At 42.0% G+C, this 16,744-nt stretch overlaps 1 protein-coding gene across 3 annotated transcripts in view; it reads right to left on the bottom strand.

Annotated features, from left to right (window-relative positions):
* MAPK14 (mitogen-activated protein kinase 14) overlaps nt 1–16,744 on the bottom strand; it is an 81,036-nt gene that overhangs the window by 35,982 nt on the left and 28,310 nt on the right. For all 3 annotated transcript variants that reach the window (XM_056132373.1, XM_056132376.1, XM_056132374.1), the window contains exon 3: nt 11,264–11,322. In XM_056132373.1, the coding sequence (XP_055988348.1) occupies nt 11,264–11,322 (59 nt within the window). The remainder of the gene's footprint in view (nt 1–11,263; nt 11,323–16,744) is intronic.

Genomic DNA, 16,744 nt, shown 5'->3' with positions numbered 1-16,744 from the left:
TATAAATAATCTCCTTAACTGTTCTCAATATTTATCACTAATGCTAATCTTTAAATTAGCATTAGCATGGGCTGGAGCAATAGCACAGCAGATAGGGCGTTTGCCTTGCATGTGGCCAACCTGGGTTCGGTTCGATTCCCAGCATCCCATATGGTCCCCTGAGCACCGCCAGGGGTGATTCCTGAATGCAGAGCCAGGAGTAACCCCTCTGCATCGCCAGGTGTGACCCAAAAAGCAAAAAAAATTTAAAAAAAAATAAATAAATTAGCATTAGCATAAAAAGCTGGCAAAAACAGAATATTCCACCCTTATCAGGTTTTTCATTTTTTTAATCCTAGACTGACACATAAGCTAACAAGTCAGAATGCTGTATCTGATATTTTGAAATCAGGACACCACAGAAAATTTGGGATAATGGTTATTATATCCATAATAGCTATAGTTAAAAACTGCAAGGATCAATAAAGCTGAGGAGAATTCAATTTGTCTTATAAATGATTGCTTTGCAAACAATGACACTGCAAGTAAAAAGATTTTTCTCTCAACTTAAAAAATAATTATAGTTGAAACCACAATTTCAAATTATACCTGAAGTTGTGGGCTGGAGTGATAGCACAGTGGTAGGGCGTTTGCCTTGCACGCAGCCAACATGGCCGACCCGAGTTCAATTCCTCCGCCCCTCTCGGAGAGCCCGGCAAGCTACCAAGAGTATCTCGCCCACACGGCAGAGCCTGGCAAGCTCCCCGTGACGTATTCGATATGCCAGACACAGTAGCAACAAAGTCTCCAATGGAGACGTTACTGGGCCCGCTCGAGCAAATCGATGATCAACGGGAGGGCCTTTACTTTACTTTTTTTACTTTACCTGAAGTTGTAAGGATTTGCAAAGGTAAACAAAGAAAACATTTTTCAAAATTATTCTGCCTAGTGTCTTGATTTGTCTGGCTGGAAATAATCTCTAACAATCCTCACTCTCGATATGTCTGTGGCAGTTCACAAAGGCACTAAGCAGTATTATCAATACAATCAGGGTGATTTCAAGGATAACTTCTGTGATTAAATGGTGATTCGTGACTAAAGAAATCCTATGCATTCAGAACACCATACACCATACTCTAAGATCATGCTTTTAGTTAGAATATTGCGCCCCATCCATTTTATCACTAAATTCCCTGGCAGGGGGTGAGACTGTGAACACACTATATAAGTATCTGAGACTAACTGGTCTCCACAGTAATAACAACCAAGCATCGCTGATCGGCTACAATTAAATCAAATGAAAAGAATTCATAAAAGTGTCTTCCAGGAAAAAAACTAATTATCATACATTGCTTCCAGGAGTTCTCAGTAACAATCCACAAGGTTCAATTGTCAAATCCCTACTTCTCATTTACAGAAAAGTTTTCACAGAAAGTTTACATCATGCAATGTTACTGGATGCTTATGGAAGTGATATCATCTTTTAGGGAAATGAAGATGAGCACATTTAAAGTAAATCAATTTCCAAAGGGGCATCAGTGGAACATTCCATACTTTTTATTTATTTTTTTTTAATTCCATACTTTTTAAAGCATGGGTCTCTAGAAAGCAAATATAACTACATACTAGACAAGTCACACCTAATAGTGTCAATGTTTATAACACTGCAAATTAATAAAGAGTTGAAAACTTCTAGATAACAACCTAGTTGGGGCGGGGGGGGGGGGGAGGGGGCCGAGGAACTGAGAGAGGAAAAAAGGAAAAGTGCCTGCCATAGTCGTGCTGGGGTGGGGTTGCGGGGGGGCAGGAGGGAAATTGGGGACATTGGTGATAGAAATGTACACTGGTGAAGGGATGGGTGTTGGAACATTCTATGACTGAAACCTGACCATGATCAGCTTTGTAACTGTGTTATCTCACTGTGATTCAGTAAGAAGGAAAGGAAAGAAGAGAGGAAAACAGAGAAAGGAAAAGAACAAAACTCTAGTTCTCACATTTGTTTATTCACATTTATTTGTTTTTAATAGGCTAGGTAACATGGTTACAAGAGTATTGAAGCTTATGGCACTGATGTGCAAAGTCACTGCACCCAACCACCACCAAAGTGTCAAAGACCAAAAAGGAATTGCAGAGGCTGAGAAGAGCAACTCGAGCCTCTCAAAGAACCTATTTTACGTACTGTGAAGCCCTGGTTTCAACTCCTAGTGCTACATGGTGCCCAGGCATCACCAGGAGTGAATCTCAAGCACCTCTGGTGTGTGCGTGTGTTGGGGGCGAGGGCGGGGGGGGGGGAGGGCCAAAACTAAACCTAACTACCTCTCCCACAAAATAATTAGGAATTCAGTAGGGGTCTATAAGGCAAAGGCCAAAAAGCTGAATTTATGGCCCGTTACGAATCTATCTTGTTTTTTACATTTATTTGTGAAGACGATCTCCCTCATAGTTAACCAAACCATAATGAAGGGAAGTCCCAATTCTCAAAATGACTCTTAAAATACAATATACTAGACTCCGCAGATGGGAATGCAGTTAGGTGGAAGAGCACTTGCTTTGCATGCGTGAAGCCCTGGGTCTGAACCCTGGCAGCAGGTAAATAAATCACTGAATCACTGTCCTCCCGTTGTTCATCGATTTGCTCGAGCAGGCCCAGTAACGTCTCCATTGGAGACTTTGTTGTTACTGTGTCTGGCATATCGAATACTCTCGGTAGCTTGCCGGGCTCTCTGAGAGGGGCGGAGGAATCGAACTCGGGTCGGCCATGTTGGCTGCGTGCAAGGCAAACGCCCTACCACTGTGCTATCGCTCCAGCCCAGGTAAACAAAAAACTTTAATAAGTGTTTTTTAGCACGTAGACAGCTTTATTTAGTAAGCACGCCTGGAGTGACCCCAAAGCTCACAGCCCCTGTTCTGCTGCATTTATTCCATTTTAAAAATAAAGCCCACGGGGCTGGAGCGATAGCACAGTGGGCAGGGCGTTTGCCTTGCACATGGCCAACCCAGGTTCAATTCCCAGCATCCCATATGATTCTCCAAGCACCGCCAGGAGTAATTCCTGAGTATATGAGTCAGGAGTAATCCCTGTGCATTGCCAGGTATGACCCAAAAAAAGCAAAAATAAGTAAATAAATAAATAAAAATAAGGCTCACCCCTAACAGTGCCAGGGAGGGAACCCGGAGGGCACTGCTCTCGATTCTGGGCCCAGCAATCCAGTGCTAGAGAGGTGGGGGCATGAGGTACCGGGGGGTGTGCTCGACACCTGGGCTACCTCCCGTGATGTATTCAATATGCCAAACACAGTAACAATTGTCACAATGGAGACATTACTGGGCCCGCTCGAGCAAATTGATGAACAATGGGAGGACAGTGACAGTGATTCCTTCTGCCTGGAATGCTCATCCCCTAGATATGCATGGGTCTAACTCCTCTACTTCTTCAAACTCTCGCTCAACATGGACCTTCTCAACGTGGTCTATCTCCATCACTCCATTTCCCATTGTATCTTTCCCCCTGCTTTCGTCATCTAGTAGGACCAGGCAAGGACACATCTCACTAAAATCGGACCTTACCTGGGCAAGCAGACCAGCTTACTCTAAGGTTAGGACGGGCAGCTTGGCCAGCTTGCCCCACAAACTATTCGCACTTGAAGTACAGCATAGTGGGAAGGACATCACTGGTACCAACCAAATCCGACATGATCTACTCTGCAGGAGAAAAGCTAAAAAGCTGGTCAAAAGAAAGCGCTGGCCATGTTGCCTCAGTTCTCTTAGGGGATCTGGTCTATCTCAAGGTCTTTAAGCCACTTGGAATTACCTTGTGTGTATGCTGTGAGATACGGAGCCAGCTCAGCTTTTCACATGCGGTCCCCAAGTCTTCCCAGCCCATGTGCTGAAGAGTTTGCCTCGCTCTACTTCATCACTCCACCCCTCTATTACACAGTAACTGTCCATATGGCTGAGGGATAAAATTACCCCTGGCCTCTCAATTCCATTCCACTGCTCTGAGAGTCTCTTTATTCCAGGACCACATAATTTTGATAGCTATCGATTTATAGTGCAATTTACAGTCAGGAAATGGGAACACCCCATCCTCTTTGGCTACTAGTGAAGTTTTATTATTCCACACCTATCTTAGCGTATTGTAAGTCCTTGAAAAATGTCATTGGAACTTTTCAGGACATGAACCTCAGAGGTATTTTCTTCTTTTTTTTTTTGGGGGGGGGGGGTGTCATACCCGGCAATGCTGTACAGGGGTTACTCCTGGCTTTGCACTCAGGAATTACTCCTGGCAGTGCTATGGGATGCTGGAAATTGAACCCGGCTCGGCCTCGTGAAAGCCAAGTGCCCTACCCACTGTACTATCGCTCCAGTCCCTCTGAGGTACTTTCAATGATCTGACTATTATCAAAGATAACATAACTGAAATTAAACAAATAAAACTCTATCAAGTTTAAAACATTATTACATTGACAAAAGGAACTTGGGCTAAAGTAAAAAAAGAGACACCACTGAATTTTGAATTTAGAAAGAAAATATTTATATATATCATATAATATCCAAGATAAAATTCATAAAGCTCAGCAAAAACAAAACAAAAATAACCCCTTAAAATCCAGTCCAAAAAATGAGGAGAGGAATTGAACACTCATAGAAGACATAAAGATGTCTGAAAAAAGTGTTCATCGTAACTCTTTCTTCTTGTGATCAGGGAAACAGAAACCAAAACAACGAGATAACACTTTACAACAGCGAGAACAGCCTCTATCTCACTGAAAGACTGCAAACAACCAGTGCTTACAGGAATCTGGTAAATAACAGACCCTGATTCACTTTTGGTGGAAATATCTGGTTCAGCCTCTATGGAAAACAGAATGGAGATATATCCAAAAACTAAAAAGGGAGCTTCCATATGACTCAGCGATTAAACTTCTTAGCATCAACCCCTAACCACACAAAAAAAGATTAATTTGAAAAAATATATGCACAGCCAGAGAGATAGTACAGTGGGTAAAGCACTCGCCCTGCATGTGGCCAACCCAGGTTCCATCCCTGGCATGCTATATGGTTCCCTAAGGCCACCAGGAGTGATCCCTGAGCATAGAGCCAGGAGTTAACCAGAAGCACTATATAAGGTATGGCCCCCAAACAAAACAAATTAAAAAAAAACCAAATCCTAAAGATATTTGCACACATATATTCACTGAAGCAACAACAAATGGATAAAGAAGTTGTTTCACACACACACAACACACAGCCATAAGCCAAGATGAAATCATGCAGTTCCCTGCAACTTAAACTGAACTGGAGAGTATCATGTTAAGCAAAATAAGATAGAGGGAGAAGGATAAATACTAGATGATCTCACTCATCTGTGGTATACAGAGAAACAAAACAAGGAAATAGATAGTATCAAACAACAATAAACCTTTGGCCCTGGCGGGAGTGATGAGTGGACTGGAAGTAACATAAGGACAACTGTGGAGAACCTTGGGCGCTGTGCTGGCGTGAGGTGTGGGAACTGTGTGCTCCCTGACCATAAGCACCGGACTAGAGAAGATGCAGAGCACTTGCCCTGCAGCCTGACACGTGTGAGGCCCTGGTTCAAGTTCCAACACCCCTCCCAATTTTTTAAAAATGCATCTATAAACAGTAACGTTATTGTAAACATATGACCTACACAATAACAAATATGAGGAAAATGCAGTGGGTCGACACTAGATCATTTCCCAATTACATACAAGATAGCACAAGGTTATTTATTTATGCAATCAATATTTACTGTTGAGCGCTGGCAATGTAACTGGAAGAGACAACTGAGAGGAAAGCATTAACACAAAATAATACAGGATAATGAGCACTGTAGAGGGGAACCCGGGGGCTGGAGAACACACAAGAGAGGTCTGATGCAGAGAGAAAGCAGTGGATTTGGCTTTTAGAAGGATTCTAGCATTACGGGAGACTTTGAAAGTACTTTACATCTTTTAATCAGCTAATGGGAGGCAAAGGGGGAATTTTATTGTTCGTGGCAGACAAAACTGAACAGTATTTTCTTAGAGGATGCATACTTTGTTTAACATAATTCTGTGAACCAATAAGGACATCTGTAAGCAGTTTCTTAACTATCTTACCATTATCTTCAACAAATAAGGGGATAAACTGCAAACATAATAGCTAATCTACTCATTCTCTTTCTCCCAGAATACTTCTTTGAGTTTTGTTTTGTGACCACGCCAGCGGTGATCAGGGCTTACTCCTGGCTCGGCACTCAGGGATCACTCCTGGCTGACCTGGGGGACCTATACGGGATGCCGGGGATCGAACCTGGGTTGGTGCAAGGCAAATGCCCTACCTGCTGTACTACTGCCCCAGACCCCCTCCCCTACCCGCTACTTCTTTTTCTGTATTACTGATGTTCTTAACCCTGTTTTCAAAGAATAAAAGAAATCTGCTAGATGACAGAAGAATTGAAAAATCGCTTGCACTTACTTCCTTCTTCAAGGACTAAGCAGAAAAAAGGAACTCAGATACAAAGAAACTGGGACCAGGAAGAAAGGGGAAAAGTAAAGCAAGACCAGTGACAATTCAGTTCTTCTTAAATTTGAGGAAATGGTTCTCACTGAGAAAAGAAACTCTTTCTTGCTTACGAAGTTTTGTCAGAGGACCCAGTTACAAAAAGGCAACACTGAGACTGAGGACATAAATAAATGCCAGGCAACTGTGGATTGATCCCCAGCGCCAAGCACTACCATGGGCAGCCCAGAGGCCCCTGAAGACCACTGCCTGAATAGTCCAGGTAATCCCTAGCACTGCAGGGCCCTAGCTCTGCCACATCTTCGGGCCTGGCTTTGAACCACCAGCCAGGTTGGCCAAGGACCACCAGAGCTCAGAGACCACCAGACTGCTCAGAGCAGTCCTTGGGAGACACCCTCACACCACCACCACCTTAGAAGACAATATTGTAACAGCACAAAATTTACTGACTCTAGCAGTGAGCTAGACAACTGGCTCTTTAGGCGGTTTGGATGTCTAATGCTCAGTATTTACAGCATTATCTCTAGTACGCTTCCACACATTTGTGCCAGCCTGAGACAGCACCCTAACAGGAAGCCAACGGAGGGCCACAGAGAGAATGCAAAGGGCTGGAGCTCACGTGTTGCAGGCATCACACGGGCCCCTGAACACCACTGGGCGCTACCACAGGCAAACTTGGAGCAACAAGTCAGGAGCAGCACTGCTAGGTGTGACCCCCCCCCACACACACACACACACACAAGCAGCCACTGTAAACATTCAAGTGATTTCCAATCATCTAGGTACATCTTTGTAATTTTTTTTTTTTACCAAGCATGAAAGTAGATTTAATGATTTCACCTAAATTTATTTTCTAGATCTATCTGGCAAGCTACCTGTGATGTATTCAATATGCCAAACACATCTTTGTAAAATTCTGCCATCTGTACAACCATATCCCACGGCAGCCAAAACCAGCTTAGTATCCTCATCCTGTACCTCTACATTTTCCAACCTCACCCCTTACGTTGTTTCTAACGGTCAAAACTCACTCCCTGTTGTCCCTTTCTCCACTGTATGCAGGATGCCTACTGAGTGGTATCTAAAATCCAGTAAAAATGTAAATATGTGACAAGCAAAAAGTGCTGATCAGGGGGCCGGAGAGACCGTAGAGGGGTTAAGGTGCCTGCTTTGAATGCAGCCCATCCGAGTTGGATTCTTGAGACCGTACATGGTCCCCCGAGCCCCACCAGGAGTGATCTCTGAGCACAGAGCCAGGAGCAAGTCCTGAGCACCGCCAGGTGTGGTTCCCTCCCCTCTAAAAGTGCTAACGGAAATGTAAATGCACAAATACATCTGACACCACACATAATTAAAAGTTAACTGGAAGCACGAACAGAAATGAAAATATTTTGTTCATTATCACATATAATTCACGTTCGAAGCTATAGCCTGCTCTCAACCTGGAAGCTCTCTAGTCTTCTGGGATTTTGATATGGCTGCAAGACTGGGGTTCTGCTAAATTGTCTTATTTAGCAGACAATTAAATTGTCTTATTTAATTGTGAATCTGAATGCTTTTGGGAAGTACAGATACTTTATCACAGAACCGACCACTCTCAGTTGCTAATACTAAGTTTTATTTATGTTATTTGCCTGACCCTGCAGGTATTAAATATTATAAACCTCGAATTATAAACTGTTTTTAGTCTCATGCAAATCTGAAATCACTATACTTGTATAATGACTGGATGACTGAAATAACCATAGTTCTGAAGACACACTAGTTTCTTTTTCAGTCATACAAAATAATAGGGAAAGTAAACAGAGCAGTTCCCTAAAGGGACATCCGGGTTCATCCCTCTATTTTCAGAGATTCTCTGGGATTGAAATCACTTTAGAAATCAAATACCTCAATGTCACCACTTTTCAGGGACTCTATCTGACTTAATCTAAGAACATACAGACAACTGGTACTTTGGTAACTAAAATGTTCTTTCCCCTCATCAAAAAAAAAAAAAAGAGCAGATTACTGCTAGCAATAATAGTATTTGTGAAATAAATTAATATTTGCAATTTCGGTTCAGTGGGTATACTTGTGGTCAGTGGGCCTTCAAATACATACGGAAGGAATAAATTTACAATCCTTTTACATAAGCACTGTCTTTAAATTAGGTCTTTTCTCATCAAGACCAATTAAGTCAAAACCGTCATCTGGGGCCAGAGCATTAGTACAGTGGGTACAGCATTGGCCTTGCACATGGCCGACGCGGGTTCAATCCCTGGCATCCCATATGGTTCCTCAAGCATTGTCAGGAGAGATTCCTGAGTACAGAGATAAAAAGATTAACTCCTGAGCATCCCTGGGTATGGCTCAAAAACAGAACAAACACCAGATCATTTGTCCAGGCTAGCAAATCAACACGTTGTTAAATGTGTTAGACCCCACTCTCATTGTACCTAAAATCTTGATTCAACAGATGTTTTCAAGGTAGTTAACAAACACACTTTCACCATTTCTTCCACATTTAAGCAGAATAAAATTCTGGGCATTCTTGGGCAATAAAAATACACTGCAACATATTTAAATGATGAAATCTAATTACACATTTTGTCCAGACCCACAGAAGATACAATAACAAGAGTACACCCTGAGGTTAACTATGGATTTTGGGTGATTATGTGTCCATATAATTTGATCCCTGGTAAAAATGTGCTACTCCGGTGAGTAATACTGACAGTGAAGAAAACTATGTGTGTGTGTGTGTGTGTGTGTGTGTGTGTTTGGGGGGGGGGGGGGCAATAGATGGAAAATTTCTGCATCTCCTCTCAATTTGTTGTAAACCTGAAAATGTTCGTAAAAACAGCCTGGGGGGAAAAATCATTCAAAATATTCACTTTTCCAAGTAGACTCTACAGCAGGGCTCACCATTTATAACACGTGTGTCCCTGCCCGAGTCGGCTGAGGGCATTTCTGGAAGCTTCGAGTTCTCGTGCCAAGCGGGGCTAAAGAAAGCACAGCTGTTCTTAGCTATTGTCTATTTTAGCCTTTGCTTGTTTCTTAAACTTTCATTAGCAGGATCAAGGTTAATCTGAGCAGGATTCTTGCACTTGGACCAGATTCTCCTCTTTCATCTTCAGAATTGATGATCCAACCATGCGCAAACAGCGGCAAAGAAGTGCTGCTCCCCTTCTGCCTCCTTTGTTCCATTTACCAGACTGCACTGATTTTTCACCCCCCAAACTTCCTTTTCTTTCTGAGAGAGAACATGCAAGCTCAAACACAACCCCCCTGCTCTTTCTTTGGGAAAGGAGCAAAAGGTATTCAGATTTAGCTTGGAAAATGTGGGAGAAGTCGACCTCAGGGCAAGGGGAAGGAGGAAGAAACCGACTAAATTGAGCACTGGGGACAACCAGGGGGAGAGTTTCAGAGAAGGCAGCAATAATCTCCGATTCTTTTATTGAGGGTGGTGGGGAACGGGAGGGGGGCCTCCCCGGGGATGCTACAGGACCACTCCTGGTAATACTTGTCCCACTGGCACAGGCCTGACAGCTCAGTGCTTGGCCCTACAATGTGGATGGGCTGGAGACCACCAGAGTTAACCCCAGTAGTGCTTACAACCAGGTGCTACTGGGTGGCAGGGGCTAGGGGAAGACGGCGGTGGAGTTATTTGCGGTTCTCTGCTTCACCCCTTTGGGCTACCTCCCCAAACCCTGCAGTTATTATTATTATTATTAAACTTTTTCAACAGTCACCTTTTCCAGTTAGAAAAGCCAGAATGTCAGCAGGTTAAAAATGCATAAACGACTGAAGGTGTTCCTACTTTCTGTAAGTTAGGGGTGGGAGGGATGAATCATAATACTGATACTAGAAAAACTACAATAGTGAGCTCATACAAAGACAAGAAAGTATGAGCAAGCACTCTGCCTTGCATACAACCTGGGCATGCAAGGGTATTAATGGCCCATGGTGCAACCCATATCAAAAAGGCTCGGCGGCAATAAGCAAATGCTCTACCCATCAGAGATATATCTTGCATAGCTTTGTATAATATATCCTGGCTGTTTTCAGCCCAGATGCCTACAGTGATTTCCATTTTGCCAAACTCTTGTAGTAACTTTCTCTCATCATTTTCTCCAGCCCTCCACTTAGGATTCCTGAGCATCTCAGGTTCTGACTCCTGATAATCTCAGGCTCTGATTTCCAGGGGATCCTGGACTCGAGAGTAGAGACGGTTACAACATCAGGACGATTAGTAACAGTTTATCAGCCTTCTCAACATGGGATGCTCATCACCTGTAGTACAGCAATTCAATTTTTCAAGGATTAACATGCAGTTCTGGTAGCTTCCCCAAACACAAGGGAGGAAAGTAAGGGAGAGAGAGAAATTCTACACAGGACCAGAATCCACTTGTTACATTTCTGGAGATTAATGTAATGATGCTAAAGTGCTCCTTGAATATGTGGAACAGACAATCTGAGAACAAAGATCATACTCTGAACTCCCCGTGCTCTGTCCATGGACCTCTTATAAAACTCTCCAAGTGGAGAGCAAGAGTGAAAAATACGCAAGAGTGAAAAATACGCAAGAGAAAAATACGCAAGAGAAAGGGTGAAAATACGCATCTATATACCAACCATATACTTGAGTCTATTCCCATCCCATGGAGAGGTGGAAGATAGAAATAAAGCATCTTTCCAAATAGTTCCAGAACAGAAATGGACTACTAAGTGCCATCCTCTAATTAAGAAAGGCAAATACAAAAGATATACTCACACATCATTGAACTCCTCCAGAGACCTTGCAGGTGTAAAAACATCCAACAGACCAATTACCTACAAGAAAACATAAAAATCAAACTGAGCATGTGCTGGACTTACTATAGTACCTGTCACATCTTAATCACAGGAACTAATTCCAAATCGAATCAGGTCAATTCAGGGATACTACAACATCCTTTGGTTTTCTTTCTATAACTTGTTCACATCACTGTTCATGATATTCTATTTCACTATTAAAAATCTTAGGATCAGAGCCAGAAAGTATAGCGGGTACAGAACTTGCCCTGAACACAAGCTGACCCAGGTTCAATCCCCAAGCACAGAGCCAGGAGAAGGCCCGGAGCACAGCTAATGTGGCCCAAAAACCAACAGATGAAAAAATTCAACAAGCTCCAACATCTATTTCTGAGAAAGACTCCCATCAGAACGAGGACAGAAGAAACTTTCCTCAGTATAATAAGAAATCACAAATCCACAGGTAGATTTATCACACACCCACACACACACCCACACACACCCACACCCACACACACACACACACACACACACACACAGAAGTGGAAACACAGTCCTTGTAGAAATCCAAACCATTCCTCACCAAAATTCCCACGACATTCTCTAGCGACATGCGTGGAACAACCACTTCTATAATGCATATGAATAAAAGCTTCCCCCAATAGCCAAAGCAATCCTGAGAAAAAAAGAGTATGGGAGACTTTTCTTTCCCTGATTTAAATTATATTACAAAGATACAGTAATCAAAACAATAGCGCTGGCATCAAAGCCAACTTTCACCAATACAATAGAATTGAGAGTCCAGAGAGATCCTCTTAAGCAGACTGACAATTAATCTTTGACAGAGGAACTAGATGCATGACATAGAACAAGAAAAGCCACTTCAACAAATGTTCATAGGAAAACTGGTTAGTCACAATGTAAAAAAAATAAATAAAAATAAATAAATCTAGCCCCCTGTCTCATAATATACATAAAAGTTAATGCAAAATGATTAAATACTTCAATATTATACCATATTCCATAAAATGTATCAAGGAAAAGACAGGCAAACTCTCCATTCTAGGCTGGAGAGTGGTTGAGGGGTTAAGGCACTTGTCCTGCATGTCCTGCATGCAGTTGACCCTGTTCAATCCCCAGCACCACAAGGCTCCCTGTGCAGAGAGAGAGTAGTAGTTAACTCTGACTCACCCTCCAAAAAGCATTTAAGGCTGGAAACATCACACAAGGGTTAACCCTTGCCTTGCGTGGAGCTGACCCCAATTCTATCCCTGGCACCAAATATGGTCCCTTAAGCACCTCAGGGAGTAACTCCTAAGAACAGAGTCAAGAGCAATCCCTGAGCACCACTGGATGTGGCCCGAATATACCCACCCCCTCCAACAGAACTCTCACTGTTTTCAGAGGCATCTTCAATAACAATGCTACTGGCTAAGAAAACAGAAGGAACATTAAGCAATTGGGCTATCTTTCTGTACTGCAAAAGAAATGGTCGCTAGAATAAAGACACCACACTTAATGGGAGAAAATATCTGACAAAGGGCTAGTATCCAAGAATGATAAAGAATTCATAAACCTTAATAACAGAAAACCAAACAACCCCTTCAAAAAACGGGAACAGAGAGTGGAAAGAAAGCACAAATGCATACGGCCAAACCAGGTTCAATTCCCAGCATCACATATTGTCCCTGAGCCTGCAGAAGTAATTTCTGAGTACATAGCCAGGAGTAACTCCTAAACAAATCGAGGAGTAACTCTTGAGCACTGCTGGGTGTGGCCCCAAAACAAAAAAAAAAAAAGGAAAGAGAAGCTGAGCTGACACTTCTCAAAGAAAACATGTCCAATTGGTATCTGTAGTGCTGATCATCGCTTATTATCAGGAAATGAAAATCAAAACAAGAGAGGGGCCAGAGCGATAGTACAGCGGGTAGTGCATTTGCCCTGCCCGCAGCTGACCCAAGTTCGATCTCCGGCATCCCATATGGTCCCCTCAGCATTGCCAGGAGTTAATTCCTGAGTGCAGAGTCTGGAGGTAAACCCTGAGCATCACTGGGTGTGACCCAAAAAGAAAAAAAAAGCCACTGAGATACCATCTCACACCAGTAAGAATGGCCATGTGTTTAAAAAAAAAAAAAGTTGGAACCCACCAGCACTGGGAGGGAAGTGGTGAAAAAAGAAGCCGCAGCCCCTGTTGGTAGGAATGTGGTCTGGTTCGGTCTCCATGGAAAAAGTAGGAGACTTCTCAAAAAATTAAAAATAGTGCTTTCATCTGACCCAAAGATTCCACCTCTTGGCAACTGCCTCAAGAATACAAAGACATTAATTTGAAAAGGCACTGACAGGCCTGTATTCACTGCAGCACTATTCACCAGGGCCAAGACCTATTAACAACCCAAGTGCCCAACAACAGATGAAGAAACTGTGAAACATACATACACACAATGGACTACTACACAGCTAAGAGAAAAGATGAAACCCCAGATGAAATGGAACTAGAGGGTATCATGCTAGTGAAAGGGAAAGGGAAAAACACTAGATGATCTCATCCATATATGGAGTATAAAAATACACATAAGGGAATCAACAATGGCCAATGGTAACAGACCGCCGAGAATCTGCCCAGGGAAGGGAGTTCGCTAACAGAGGAGTCAGCGAGGGGAGGATGTGGGCACTCTGGTGGCATGTGGGGTGCGGCAACACCGCCTGAAACACTGATGTTAACACTACCGTCAACGATGGTGCTGAAAACAATTTTCAGATGTCAGGAAAAAAAAAGAAACCCCTGAGATTCTGTCTGTTTTGTTTTGTTTGGGGGCCATACCCAGCAATACTCAGGGTCACTCCTGGTTCTGTGCTCAGGAATTACTCCTGGCAGTGCTTGGGGGTCATATGAAATGCCAGGGATTGAACCCAGACTGGCCATATGGCAAGGCAAGAGTTCTACCCGCCGTACTATCACTCCAGTCCCAAAGAACCTTTTCTTAAAACCCTTCCATGTTTCTTTTACCTTTTTTTCTATACTTTTATGACCGTCTATAAATAATCAGTCTTTAAGATGGCTTTTTGTTGTCATTGCTGTTTCCTTTGGTTTTGGGCCTTGCCTAGCAGTGCTCAGAGGCCCACGTGAGGTGCCTGGGATTGAACCAAGGAAAAGTGCTGTAGTATCCTTACTATTTCACGGGCCCAAAGACAGAATTCTTTTTCCTTCAACAGGAAAGTTTTCCATCCTTAAAACTTACTTAAAACATGTCTATTCCCTTTTTTCTTATCATTAGTTATAATTTCATATCCTTCTTAGACTGCACAATCCTTAAAACCCTAATATCTATCTTTTAAATTGTAACTGTAAAAACTGTTAACACCAACACATATTTGGAAGACTAGGAAATAAATTCTCACCTACCCATGGGGGGAGAGGGGAACCAACCATATAATTCAGAAATAACCTAAGTACTCAACAACAGATGATGGATAAAGAAACTGTGGTGTCACCAAATCTATGGTAATCTATTTTCTTACCAAAAAAAAAAAACAAAAAAAAAAAAACCTTAACAGATGAGTTGGAGTAAAGATCACCTTTTGAAGAAATGGCATAGGGAAAACTGGATAACCAATGGGAAAACCGAAGTTTACCAAAAGTTCAATTCAAAGTAGTGAATCGAAGAACAAACCCTTCAGAACAAACCCATGGACCCTGACTGTGGAGCTGTCTGTGGTTACCAGAGCAGGGGAGGGGAGGCAGGGCTGAAGGGGAGGGCTTGACAGACCGCAGTGTGGAGGAGAGGTAGGGCTGAAGGGGAGGTCCTTGCAACTCAGGTGTTGCAACTATGGTGGAGGTTGTGGTGTGGTAACACACACTTTGAAAATGGGTGAAATATGTCCCTAAAACATGGGTTGTGTACCATTACCTCAATAATAGTAACAAGAACAATAATAAATGTTAGCCTCTTTAATTTTGACTCCAATACATTCATTAACTCATCAAGAGGCAGAAGATTTAAGATTCTTATCTTACATATAGAGGAACAGCAGTAACAGTCTAATAGTAGTACTGTAGCACTGTCCTCCCATTGTTCATCGATTTGCTCGAGTGGGCACCAGTAACTGGCATTATTTTATTTTCCTATTTGTTTATTGATTTATTTATTTTTGGTTTGGAGGTCACATCTGACAATGCTAAAGTTTGCTCCTGGCTCTGCACTCAGGAATCACTTCTGGGTGCTCAGGGATCCAACCTGAGTCAGCCATGTGCAAGACAAACGCCCTACCTGCTGAACTATGGCTCCAGCCCCCTAACCCTTCCTTGAGTTTGACTTATTCCTCACTTAGGACCTCTACTCTTTTTTTATTTTGCGTTTTGATTTTGGGTCACACCCAGAGGTGTTTGGGGTCTCCTACCAGCTCAGTGCTCAGGCTCCTACTGCTGCTCACTAGAAAAAACTCACAACTCTTAAAGAAAATAATTACAAAATACAAATTAGAGAAACAAACCATTCAAAATTGCTACCACCAGTAACAAAACATAAGCTCTAAAGCTAAAATAAATTATTCATATAATCAAAAAGCCCAGCTGCAAGAAGTACAATGAACTAATTTGGAAAAAATAATAGAGAAAATCACATAAATACTCTATCAAATATTAATTTCCTTAAAGAAACACATTTTATGAGATTAAAACTCTTCACATTACATGACAATGTTTTTATTTTGTGTATGTGAATTTTTACAAATAGCCCTTCTCTGTTAATTGTATTTACAGAGTAAGGAAAACACTGTAAAATGTTTCCCAATATTAAAATGGATCTGGAATACATTTTAGAAATATTCCATAATCCATTCATTTCTCATTTCTTAGAGGAAAACTTCTTTTTAATTCAAATCATGCTTTAGCCTTTCTCCTTTCTTTTCCTTTACTTTTACATACTCTTACCTAAAAGTAACTTAGGAATCAGTTTTCTGGGACAGAACTTGTTTATAATACCAAAAAAATCAGCAAACATCTCTGGTGATTACCATACAATGGTGCAAAAACTCACAGAAATAACATTTTCATTAAGTTCGTGCATACTTAAAACACGTTATCTCAGTAATCAAATAACAATATTTAATATATTTCATACAACCCCCCCAAATGATCACTTAGTCTACTAAACACATTTACAAAAAGATTCCTTTAACCACTTAAAAATCTTCAGACCCTTTATTGTGTGATCTGTATTATCGGTTCAAACAGCAAAAGGATGAAGCTAGCAGGCTGCTTTTCTTTTCTTTTTTTCTTTTGTTTTGTTTTGGGCCATAACCGACGGTGCTCAGGCTTACTCCTGTGGATATAATGCAGGGGATAAAACCAGGTCAGCCACACGCAAGGCTTTACTCACCATACTGCTGCCATACCAGGGTGTACACTCTTTCATCTTTCTTCACTGCAAAAGCTTGTTAACCTTTGATCAGTGAAAAGTTT

This window comes from Sorex fumeus, unplaced genomic scaffold (genome assembly GCF_029834395.1).
Source record: "Sorex fumeus unplaced genomic scaffold, SorFum_2.1 ptg000094l, whole genome shotgun sequence".
Classification (NCBI taxonomy): Eukaryota; Metazoa; Chordata; class Mammalia; order Eulipotyphla; family Soricidae; genus Sorex; species Sorex fumeus.
Note: the sequence above shows the minus strand (reverse complement) of the source record. Positions and strands in the feature narration are given on the sequence as shown.